The 12,463-nt window shown below is 41.3% G+C and overlaps 1 protein-coding gene and 1 long non-coding RNA gene across 4 annotated transcripts in view; both read left to right on the forward strand.

The window, feature by feature from the left end:
• Window positions 1-4,481, forward strand: part of LOC309655962 — a 37,499-nt gene extending 33,018 nt beyond the window's left edge. The window contains exon 3 of one of the 2 annotated variants that reach the window (XR_014261077.1): window positions 3,951-4,481. This is a non-coding gene — a long non-coding RNA (uncharacterized lncRNA). Of the gene's footprint in view, window positions 1-1,436; window positions 3,833-3,950 lie in introns of those variants that run through there. The other variant, XR_014261078.1, reaches the window with a different exon arrangement.
• A 3,761-nt stretch (window positions 4,482-8,242) lies between these two features.
• The window catches only part of PIGH (phosphatidylinositol glycan anchor biosynthesis class H), a 12,228-nt gene continuing 8,007 nt past the window's right edge, over window positions 8,243-12,463 (forward strand). Inside the window, exon 1 of one of the 2 annotated variants that reach the window (XM_082451955.1) lies at window positions 8,243-8,476. In XM_082451955.1, coding sequence (XP_082308081.1) covers window positions 8,297-8,476 — 180 coding nt within the window. In that variant the 5' untranslated portion in view covers window positions 8,243-8,296. The remainder of the gene's footprint in view (window positions 8,477-12,463) is intronic. The other variant, XM_082451954.1, reaches the window with a different exon arrangement.

Raw genomic sequence — 12,463 nt, forward strand, 5'->3', positions numbered from 1 at the left:
TGCAACCCACGCAGGATTTCTGGTGAAAATACAAAGAACCTGGAACAGCCAACACAGTCTTGAAGTAAAATATCAAAGCTGGAAGACTTAACACTATGAGAAATCAAAACCTACTATAAAGACAGGTTGATGTTGGCACAAGGAAAGACAAAAGAGAACAACAGAACATAACAGAGTCTGGAAACAGACTGATGCAGATGTAGTCACCTAATTTACAAAAAAGGCACCACTGCCATCAGTGGAGAAAAGATGTTCTTTTTGACAAATGTTGCAGGGGAAAAAAAAAGAGCCTTGACCCTTATCTCATATTAAACAGAAAGTAATTAAAAATGGATCATAGGCATAAATATGAAAGGTAAAACAATAAAGCTTCTAGGGAAAAAAAAGGAATATTTTCATGAACTTGAGGCAGGCAAAGTTTCTTAAACAAAACATAAAACAGCACTAACCATAAAGGAAAATACTGCTAACTTAGACTTCATTACAATTAAAACCTCTGTTCATCAAAAGACACCATTTAAGAATATGAAAAAGTAAGGCATAGACTATATTTTACTGCATGGATGATAACACCTCAATAAAAAATTGTTTTATATGGACAGATAAGGAAAACTGTGCTTCTGAAAGATGGGGTTGTCTACTGAAAAAAAATGCACAACCCAAAAGTTGAGAATTATGTTTTATTTGCTGGCTTACTAAAGACTTCAGCCTGAGAGACAGCGTCTCAGAAGCTCTGAGGGACTGCTCCAAAGAGGTGAGGGAGGAGCCAGGATATATAGGAGTTTTTGCAACAAACAAACAAACAAAAACAAAAAAACCAAAGTAGTCGGAACACAAAAAGATTACTGCTAATTAAGGAAACACCAGGCATCTCAAGTTAATGAATTTAGCACTTTTCTATGTATGGGAAGATGCAAGAGTCTGGGCTTAATGAAATTATTCCTTTGATATGCACCTTAACTACCTAGGGCCAGTACCCTAGTTTTTCACCATCCTGAATTCCCCTCTGTGCACCACTGGGGGCATAGCTGCAGTGACTGATGTCTTTTTTTAAAAAATTAATTTATTTAATTTATTTTTGGCTGCATTAAGTCTTCATTGCTGCACGTGGGCTTCCTCCAGTTGTGGCGAGCGGGGGCTACTCTTCGTTGTGGTGCATGGGCTTCTCATTGCGGTGGTTTGTCTTGTTGCAGAGCATGGGCTCTAGGCGTGAGGGCTTCAGTAGTTGTGGCATGCAGGCTCAGTAGTTGTGGCTCACGGACTTAGTTGCTCCATGGCATGTGGGATCTTCCCGGACCAGGGCTCAAACCTGTGTCCCCGGTGTTGGCAGGTGGATTCTTAACCACTGCGCCACCAGGGAAGCCCAGTGACTGATGTCTTGATGGCCTCAACATCCTTTGTTTACTGAAATGGCAGGTGACATTCTTTGTCCACAGGGTAGACATACCTTTCCCTAAGAACAGCTAAAATCCTTGGACATTTTATATGAAACAAACAAAAGAAGACTCTGAAAGATGGAGAGAAGCAGGCTGACTGGGCTAGGGACCCTAGAAGGACACAGTGGTGAGTTCCCTGGGTTTTCTTTTTCCCTCATATGTCCCAGACTGCATGCTGGAGAAGATGGCCTACAGAAACCTCTGTAGGGAATTGAAGAAATGCCCTACAGAAACCTGCTCTCTTTAGCCAAAAGACAAAATAAAGAGCAGCCTAGCAACACAGAAAACTTTTAGACAATAACTACTTTACTCCAGCTAAACACTACAGAAAAAACTGCAGCCCCATCATCATCCGTGCCACAGGCCAAGGTGGGTAATCTAGACTTTCACCTTCACCAGGCTGTAAAGAGGAGCCCCACCCTGCTGCTGGGGCGACATCAGAGAAGGCTGAGTGGTAATAGCTTCCCCTAGTGCCACCCTGTGGTGTCAGTGGAGAACATCTGGGAAGCCTGGACTTCCACAGCCACCCAGAAGTTACAAGGAACGCCTCCCCACCAGGTGTCAATGGAGGCCAAGTGGGGAACTTGGACTCTGCCCCTACCTAGTAATGTGGTGGTGCCCCTCTTCCTCTGCTCGAGCAGCATCAGTGTGTTACCAACCTGGGCCGCTGGACTCTTTAATCAATAGATATTGAGAAGAGACCAGATAAGAATTCCAGGCAAGGCTTTATTGGGGCTCATGCTGCAGCAGGAGGGAGTGAAAACAAGAGTCAGGTGCCCATGCTTGCTCCACAAGAGGAGCTGCTTGGGTCCTTAAAAGGGGTAAGAACGGGCAGGTACGTGGGTTGGGCAGGAGGTGTAGATTAGGTGGTCTGCCCACACTCTTGGTGGTGCTGTGTGCAGGGATCATAAACAGTACCCAGCTTTTGCTCCTGGAACCTTAGAAGTGGCAGCTGGTTTGAGTTTTTTCTGTATCTTATTGTTCATAATTGCCCCAACTGCCCATGCATGCAGCTATTTTTAGTCCCTTATAGTTTCTTTGTATTCTGTTGCTTGAGGGGACATTTGTCCAGGTTCGAGCACTCCAGTAAAGGGTCCCAGGTCCCAGATCCCAGCCCATCTCAAGTGGAGACCTGCTATAACAGAAGAGTTAAATAAGATACAAAATCTCATAATATTAAAAGTGCTCAGGTTTCTATCTAAAGTCATTCATCAGAAAAATCTCCACTTGAAAGACAATAGACAATCAACAGATGCCAATACCAAGACGACATAGTTGTTGGAATTATCTGACCAGGATTTTAAGTAGCCATAATAAAAATGCTTCAACAAGCAATTACAAACACATTTAAAACAGTTGAAAAAATTGGGTCTCAGTAAAGAATAGAAGATATCAAGAATCACCACATGGAAATTTTAGAACTGAAAAATATAATAACTAAAATTAAAAACTCAATGTGTGGGCTCAACAACAAAATGGAAAGACACAGGAAAGAATCAGTGAACTTGAAGATAGAAGTCACCCAATATGACCAACAGAGAGAAAACAGACTGGAAAAAAAAATGAACAGAGCTTTAGGGACCTTGGGACTATAACAAAAAAATCTAATAATCGTGTCATTTGATCAGAAAGAGAGGAGAAAGAAGGTGAGGCTGGATTAAAAAAAAAAAAAGGTGAAGAAATAATGGCTGAAAGTTTCCCAAATTTGGCAAGACATAAACTTACATATGCAAGAAGATGAGTAAATGCAAAATACGATTAACCCAAAGAAATTCGTGCTAAGATATATCTTAGTCAAACTTCTGAAAACTAAAGACAAAAAATCCTGAAAGCAGTGGTGGAGAAACAATACCTTATTTAAAGGGGAAAAATAACTCACGTGACAGAGATTTCCCATTAGAAACCATGGAGGCCACAAGGAAGTGGCACAATTTTCCAAGTACTGAAAGAAAACTGTCAACCCAGAATTGTATATCCAGTGAAAACATTCTCCAGGAATGAAGGGGAAATCAAGAAATTTTCAGATGAAGGAAATCTAAGAGAATTTGTCACCAGCAGACCTACCTTAAAAGAATGGGTAAAGGAAGTTCTCTGAGCAAAAAGAAAATGCTGAAAGAAGGAATCTTAGAACATCAAGAAGGAAGAACAATGGAAAGAACAAAAATATGAGTAAACACAATAGACTTTCTTTCTCCTCTTAAGTTTTCTAAGTTACATTTGATGGTTGAAGTGAAAATTATGCTACTGTCTGATGTGGGTCTTAATGAATGTAGAGGAAATATTAAGACAATTATATAAATATGGACGAGTAGAGGGAGGAATGCTTTCTACACTTCACTTGAACTGGTAAAATGTTGATACCAGTAGACTGTGATAGTGGTTGTGAGGTAATAGAAAAACAAATATATATATATATATATATATATATATATATATATATATATATATATATATTTATATATTTATATATTTATATATTTATATATTGGTCTCTGCCCCTGGTTCCTTTCACAGAGCTCCTAAAATCCTTGTAATTTCCTAAGTGATAAGAGCACGAAGAGCATCTTTTGTTCTAATATTTGGTCTTTGACTTGGTTCCTGAGACAAAGTTCCTAAACACTTTGGGATTTCCTGGTTGACAGCAGTGTCTTCTGTTCTAATGAGGTGACTCTTGGTGGGATCCTGGATGGCGGCTGATCACCAGAAAGACCAAGACATGATTAGAAGCTTGGGATTTTCACCTCCTACCCCCACCATCCCATTCTCCAGAGAGGGAAGAGTGGCTGGAAATGGACATAATGATTTATCATGCCTACATGATGAAGCCTCTATAAAAATTCCAAAAGTACGGCGCTGGGAGAGTGTCCGGATTGGTGAATCCTCCCCATACCGGGAGGTTGATGCATGCCTACTCTACGGGGACAGAAACTCCTGCACTCAGGACCCTCCCAGACCTTGCCCTCTATATCTCTTCATCTGGCTATTCATCTGTATCATTTATCATATCCTTTTTTAGATAATAAACTGGTAAACGTGTTTCCCTGAGTTTTGTGAGCTGTTCTAGCAAATAATTGAATCCAAGGGAGAAGAGGTCATGGGAACCTCTGATTTGTAGCCAAGAGGGGAGCAGTCTCATGGAACTGAGCCCTTAACTTGTGGGATCTGACACTGTCTCCAGGTAGACCGTGTCAGAATTGAGTTAAATTGTAGGATACTGAGCTGGTGTCACAGAGAATAATTGTCCTTGGTGTGTGACCCGCACCCCCCCCCCACCGCCCCCACCAACATTTGGTGTCAGACGTGTTATAAGTGTGGTAGCAGGGTGAGAATAAAGGAGAAACACAGGAGAAGACTGAGTTTTTTTTTAAAACAGTTTCATATATATAATGTAATACCTAGAGCAACCACTAAAAAAGCTACATTAAAAAAAAAAAAAAAAAAAGCTACATAAAGAGGTATATCCACACTACACAGATAAGCCAAAACGGAACTCTAAACAAGATGAAATGTGTAATATTTACCTTTTTTATGCAAAGTAAATTATTTCTTGATCAGTTTCAAAAACTTGCAACACGCTTTTTAAGTTCTTTTTGTTGGCTTTTTAAAAACTGAAGTATAATTGGCAATATTTATCTTTTTAAAACCCTATTTATTTGGAATTTCTTTTCACTTAGATGGGCCTTTACTTTTACAAGTAAGTGGTCCTAAATTAAGAAGACCTACTCTCAGTTAACACAGTAGCAATAATCACTAATGCTATATCATAAAAAAAGTAAATAGAATAAAAACTATAGTATAAGACAGTATTTTTAGAAAAACTACTCAATCTATAAGTGTAGGTAAGTACTAAAAGAAAGCTCTATAGAAGGGTTTTAAGAATCCAGCATGGGCCATAAAAATAAAAAGTTAACTGAATTCTTTGGCTAGATTTTTTTTCTTACTATTCATAGACACTCAGTTTCCAAGAAAAACTTCAACAGTTGAAATAAGTACCCATTTTATCAAAAGTAGGTCAGATTAATCCTGTATATTGCCACCACAATGCTCAATGCATTCAAATATATTTCCTAGTTCTGTAGTCACAACTCTTTGGAAAGTGTATGCCCAGTTGTTCACCAAATCATTTTTCTTTCCCCACTGGGCATACTGATAGACCATGTTTCCTGGCCTCCTTTGAAGTTAGGTACAGCCATGTTTATGAGTTCTGGCCAATGGAATGTGGGTTGAAGACTTGGCCTTAAAACCCTCCCATGCATGATCCTCCATGCTTGCCCCTCATCTGTTAGCCAGATGTAGAGGATCCAATGGAGGGGACCCTGAGGAGGCCCCAAGGGATTGTGAAGCCACTAAATGGAAGGAGCCTGGGTCTCTGAATCACCACTTGGCAGAAATGATGGGTCATCTGACCACAAGCACCTAAGTGGAACTGTAGACAGACAATAAACAAACATTTATTGTGTTATGCCACTGACATTTTTTTAGTAGCAGTTAGCCTGCCTTGACAAATACAGAGTACATGTTTCTCATGCTTCCTTTCTCTGCTTCTCCACAACTGAATTCATGAGGGAATTAGCTGTGAGACTCCTTTAATGACCCTGCAAAAAGATATTAAACCTCCTCGGAGAAACTTGCCAATTGCTAAGTCTAAGTTCTTTTCATCAGCCTGCCCTTCCTTGCTGTTACATTCCACTGAATTTTTGAGGCTTGTGAATACTTTGAAGTCCAACATTGAGAGATGAAAGAATCACTCCTTGCTGTGTTTACAGGGTCATGGGCATGAGAACTTTTTGCTTCATATCCCAGGTGGCATCTAAGTAAATAGCAAATACATAGATTTCAATTTCTACTGGGATGCCAAACTGCATAATCGAGTTACGATGACACTGTGATCTGACAGAGCAAAGTGATTATAAAGACTTCAGAATTATATTACCACACTATTTATCCCTAGAATGTGGTATTTAATACAATAATTTAATATTCAAAAAATTAAGTACTTTAAATATATTTAGGTGTCTTTTTTTCTTTCTATGACTCTAGAGTTGTGAAACTTCTGAGCCTGCAGAGGTTCTTAACTTTTTTTGGTGCCACAGATCCTCTGTAAGTCTGGTAAACCTAATGGACCCCTTATCACAATAATGTTTTTAAATGAATAAAATACATAGGATTTCAAAGAAAACCAACTGAATTAAAATACTGTTATCAAAATATTTAAAAAATGTCTTACGGTAATAGGTGTCTCTATTGACACATTAAATAAGAAGATCTAGTAGTTGGTCGAATAATTACTGCAATTTTGAAGTAGTGATGAGTGGAAATGACATTTTGAGATAATTATTGTGAGATAAAGATATCTGTGGTTTCTGTCTGTGACAAAAATCACAAGTATTGCTAATACTAATTGGTTTGTTGCCTAATTCATAATCAAAAGAAATGTTAAATTTCAATTATAAGTTAATGAAACTAAAGATGAAATTCTGATTTTATCTGTGAAGTGCAAGTTAAGAACTCCAGGCCTGGTGGTTTCCCCAAAACATCGACGCTGTTTATCCCGGAGTAGTGGAAATACAGGTGGTTTAAAAATTTTCTTCTTTTCTGTATTTTTCAAATTTTCCACAATAAGCAAACATCACTTTTGCATGATATTTACAAAAACAAAAAGGGGTGTATTGCTTGGTAAGATTCAGGGTATAAAAATAAAATTGGAAAAACAAAACAATGCTTGAAGAAAATCCTTTAGGAAAAGTAAAAAAGGAAAACAAAATCCTGGATGAAGATGGAGAAACTAAACCTGACTTTCATCGGGACACAAAATTGGTGAGGCCTTTATGCCATTTATCTTTATACACAAATTCTTTAATACACGATGCTGCCTCAGGGCTGAAGCAACATAACTCTTTTAACGGGCCACACAGGCACTCTTGGGCCACATCCCAAGTAAAAAAAAAAGGGGGAACCCACGGGTCACTATTAGTCATGAGTTTAGTAATTTTATTATCCATACCTTCTGCATCTTCCCCTCTTGCTAACCCTCCAGCCAGGACTTGTCTGCCTTCTCAGTGCTCCGCACAGTGGTCTGGGAGAGAAAACGAGGCAGTGAAATCCAAACTCCCTACGGGCCCTACAAGACCCTCCTGGATCTGGCCCCTACCTACCTCCCCAACTTCCAACTGCATTCCCCATGCGTCAGCCTCTCTGACCTTTTGATTCCTCCAATAAGCCAACCTTTTTCCAGCCTCGGGGGCTTTGTCTTTCCTGGTCCTCCTTCCTGGCAATTTCCTCCTCCAGAGCATCCAGAGACCAGTCTTGGCTCCTTATCCTTGGAGCTCTGATGTCTTTCCCCAGAGACTTTCCTTACTTGCCCATTGAAAGTCCCCAAGCAGCCCCTGCAGGCCATATTATTGCCAACAGCACTCTCTGAAATTATTTCCATATTGCTTCTCTGAATAGGAAGGAAGCTGCTTGAAGGCAGGGACCTTGTCAATACTGTTCACCTGTGTACCTTCAGCACTTAAAACTACCTGGCACCGGAATGAAGGAATGAATGAATGAATGAGTGAAATGAACGAATACCAGCGGACTGCCTCCTTGGGGCGTACTCTGGCCTGGAAATAAAACTCAGTTTGTCGGGCGAAGCACGTTAATAGCGGTTTTAATCTGTCCGCTCAGACGTTGGCCCCTCCCGCCACGAATTTCTGGATGTCCGGGCGTGGAAAACCCCGAGAGCCTTGGCGGCTGTCGGCGCGAAACTGCGGCTGCGCGCAGCCTGGGGCGGGGCGGGGCCAACCCCAGAGCCGGCGAGAGGACGCTGGAGGGCGCGCTAGAGCGGCGCGGACCGGCCTGGTGTGGGCGAGGCGGCCATGGAGGACGAGCAGAGCTTCTCAGATATTTGTGGCGGTCGCCTGGCCCTGCAGCGCCGCTGCTACTCCCCTTCCTGCCTGGAGTTCTGCCTCAGCTGCCCTCGGATCACCTTGCGCTCGCTCACCGCTGTCACCTGCACCGTGTGGCTAGCGGCCTACGGACTCTTCACCCTCTGCGAGGTAAGGCCGGCCGGCCCCTTCCCGCGTTCGGAGTTGGGGGCTCGGGTTTGGAAGGGTCATTGGGGCCTTAGGGTCGAGCCAGACCTCTCGCCGGACCTTCCTGCGGTCGTAGGGCCTGGAGGGCGGAAACTCGCTGGTTCTGGGGACGCCATTTCGCTGCTGGACAGCTCTCTTCCTTACGTTTAGTGACGTTTGTGCTCCTGTACTTTATCCCCCTCCTGGGTCGCTGCTCTGCTCCGTGGTTCCACCCAGCATACATCTAGTCCTTGCAGGACAGCCTAAAACTTTAACTTCCATGTGCTCTCTGTAGTACATGCTCATAGTAATTCAGTTCCAAGAGTTCAGAGAACTAAGTATATCGTCCTCATCCATAACTTTCACCCTCAGAGGAATCACTGCTAACAATACCTTTTACAATCTTCTAGAAACTGTCTTTGCCTCCATAAATCACAAGAATTGTGTGCAAGTTAATTGTTTGATAGTTCTTCCCAATCTCTCTTTTTCAAGGCAATCTAAACCACCCCCCCCCAATCCCTTCCCCAACTTCAAGTATTTTCTAAAGAATTGTGAAATTACGGAGAGGGGTGGTTTCTGTGCTCAATTTCCAGACTCATTCCTATTTTCTGAGCCTCAGTTTTCACATCTCTAAAATGGAATTAATATCTGGCACACCAACTTCACAGCATTGTGAGGGTCTTATGTAGTAGCATTGTGACAGCCCTAAAATAAAAGGAATCATCCTAATTGCCCTTTTCAGGATGAATTTAGTTTCATATTTAGTGTCTTGAGTGGACTATATTATTTCAGGAGTGGTCTGACCAGAGCTGAAATACAGCAAGGCTATTTCTGTGATTTGGGTACTGTTTTCAATACTGCATCCATTTGCTTTTTTTGCCATCAGAGCATATTTCAGAGCATGGTAATTTAGTAGTATAGATATATGCAAAATATATGCCCTAATTTGTACCAAATTGTATCTAAAAGTTTGTTCATAAGTCAATCAAAATGGTTCAGTTGCCAAGACAGTCCTTCCTCCTCCCCCCAGAAAGATTTAATATATAAAATAGTTGAATATCAATACTAGCCTGAGCTCTGGTCAGGTAGTCATGTGAGGAGGAGGGAACAGGTATTTATTAAATGCCCACTGAGTGCCAACTGCTTTACTGAATGCCTCATTTCAACCTTAGAAGAAAACCAAGACTCAGAATCCGAAGTGATAAAGCTAGTAAATGGTATACCGGGGCTTCAAACCCAGGGCTTGTCTGACTCTGAAACCATTTTTTTCCCACTATACTATGATGTCTCCTCATTGCGGGGGGCTTGCTTAGGCAAAATTTTTAAATAGAAGTTTGTATTTACGCCAGCTCCCTTTTGTACTCACCTCTCTCATCCTGGTATATTCCACTTACTCTGAGCACATGTCCAGGGCTCGGTAACTTTATCTTCCTTTAAACTCCACTGCAACACTTCTTAAGGGCTCTGTGTACCGAAATTTCTTATCTTTCCTCCTGTTCAAAACTACTAATTACTGAATCTCAGCTAGGATGAGAAGAAATCTGATGAAGGAATTCATTAAAACATGTGGCTAAACTTCAACCCAAAACGAATATTGAACTGTTAGAATTTCAGAAAGAAAAATGAAGTATAAAAAATGCGGGGGGGGGGGGGCTTCCCTGGTGGCGCAGTGGCTGAGAATCTGCCTGCCAATGCAGGGGACACGGGTTCGAGCCCTGGTCTGGGAAGATCCCACATGCCGCGGAGCAACTAGGCCCGTGAGCCACAATTACTGAGCCTGCGCGTCTGGAGCCTGTGCTCCGCAACAAGAGAGGCCGCGATAGTGAGAGGCCCGCGCACCGCGATGAAGAGTGGCCCCCACTTGCCGCAACTAGAGAAAGCCCTCGCACAGAAACGAAGACCCAACACAGCCATAAATACATACATACATACATAAATAAATCATACATACATACATACATACCGTGGGTTCAAGTCCCAATTTGGGTTTAAAAAAAAAACAAATGCAGGGGTAATGAAGTTTTGGGCAGGGATTACTTTATAGAAAAGCTGATACGGATCAAATCCCCTAAGTATATACTGTTCTTCATCCCTTCTTTCCTCCCAGTTTTTGAATTCACAGTTCTATTAGAATTCTAGGTTTTTACCTTACTTATTCCAACCTGGAATGTCCTTCCCCCTTCCTTTTCTCAGCTAAGTATATTTGTCAATAACCACCACCTCCTCTGCACCAGTTAAATCCTGCTTCCTTGGAAGTCTTCACAGGATATTCCTGTGTGCTTTAATGTCTCTCTTTCTGGCTTTCTCTCTCTCTCTTTTAATCCTGTCTTAGTCACTTCTCGTCAGAATCATAGTATTCTCCAAAAGTATTTTATATATGTTAATCTTGCCTCTAATAAATCTGTAAGGGCCAGAACTGAATTTTATCTCTATTCTTCCATAATGCTTATTCAGTTCACACTATGTACAAGACACTGTACTAGATACTAGACATTTAATTAGCTCAAAGTAGATATTTCTGGGTCATCAGAGACCCAGCACATAGATTTCTCCAACCTTCATTTGTTAATCAACAAATAATTTCCTAGCACAGAGGTCAGCAAGCTTTTTCTTTAAAAGGTCGAATAGTAAATATTTTAGGCTTTCAGGTCTCTGTCTCAGATTCTTCTGTTTCTTTTTCTCTCTTTTTATCAACCCTTTAAAAAATGTGAAAAACATTCTTAGCTCAAAGTGGACCAGACAAACACATATCACAGGCCCAAATAGTTTTCAGACTCCTGATCTAACAGTTAACCATGTGTTATGTAGAAAGAAGTCGAAAGGTACCTTCAAGGAAAACTAGAGCTGGTCAGTAGTTAAAGCAGTAAACACAGATTTTATTCAGAAACTATTGCAATGGGAGAAAAGAGACTTAAGTATTGAATTGGGCTCAATTCTAAATATAGCAGGGACCAGTGGAAATTTATAGCTAAGGAGCAGGGTCAGGGGTCAGTGGATGGAAAATTACTAAAAGGAAACATCAGGGGTAAAGGGGGATTCTGGGTAAATTGATTTGACAGGATTCTGGCTGAAGGCAGGCCACGGTGATTGGATACCAAGGGTGAGGGTCTTCTTTAAACTCACTTAGCAAGACTCTTGCTACAACTTGTTGGACAATGCAGGCCCAACAAGAATGGACACCAAGGTCCAGCACTTAGAAGAGCTTGACTAGAGTTAGGTCAAAGAGGGTATCTTGTCAGTAACAAAAATTAATAAAACACTTCCTACGCTCAAGGAATGACAGTTGTAAATTAGTGAATCTCTTGATTCTAGATCATCGATGATTTTTTTCCTGTGTCATCCTTCTAAATAGCTTTTTGGAAAAAAAAGGGAAAACAGTGCCACATGAAAGAAACATACCTTGATAGAAAAACACATTTCAACTTCAGAAATGTTAAAAGGTTGTAGATGTGTCTTAGAATCAAAGAAGTAAATGCCATTTTTGGGGCCCTTAACACATCAGTCATTTCATCTAGTCAGTCAGCCTTAACACATGAGTCAGTCACAACCCAAAACAACTAAAAGAGCCCTAAATAGTAAGATCTTTATTATTTAACAAAACAAGAAGTCAGGACGAAGGAGGGCTCTAGAGGGCTTAAGAGGCTCTGTTGATTTTACTTTTTTCATCTTACTGCTCTTCCGCCCTTGATGTACTCTACCTGTCCTCAGCCTAGCTTTCCACATGGTTTGGCAGAGGCCACGTAGTTGGTTTTCAGGCATCAAAACCTCAGGATGAAGGGGCCGTCTCTTCCTTAGATCTCTTTTTTGAGATGGACTTAGTTTTCCAGAAACCTCTCCAGCCGACTTCCCCTCACATCTCATTGGCTAGAGTTGTGTCATAGGTCCATTTCTGAACCAGTCATTGGCAGGAGTGGGAACCAATCATGATTCACTCCAACTTCTATTAGGAAGGAGGAGCGGCTGTTGAGTGTT

This window comes from Balaenoptera physalus (genome assembly GCF_965194825.1).
Source record: "Balaenoptera physalus genome assembly, chromosome: 2".
Classification (NCBI taxonomy): Eukaryota; Metazoa; Chordata; class Mammalia; order Artiodactyla; family Balaenopteridae; genus Balaenoptera; species Balaenoptera physalus.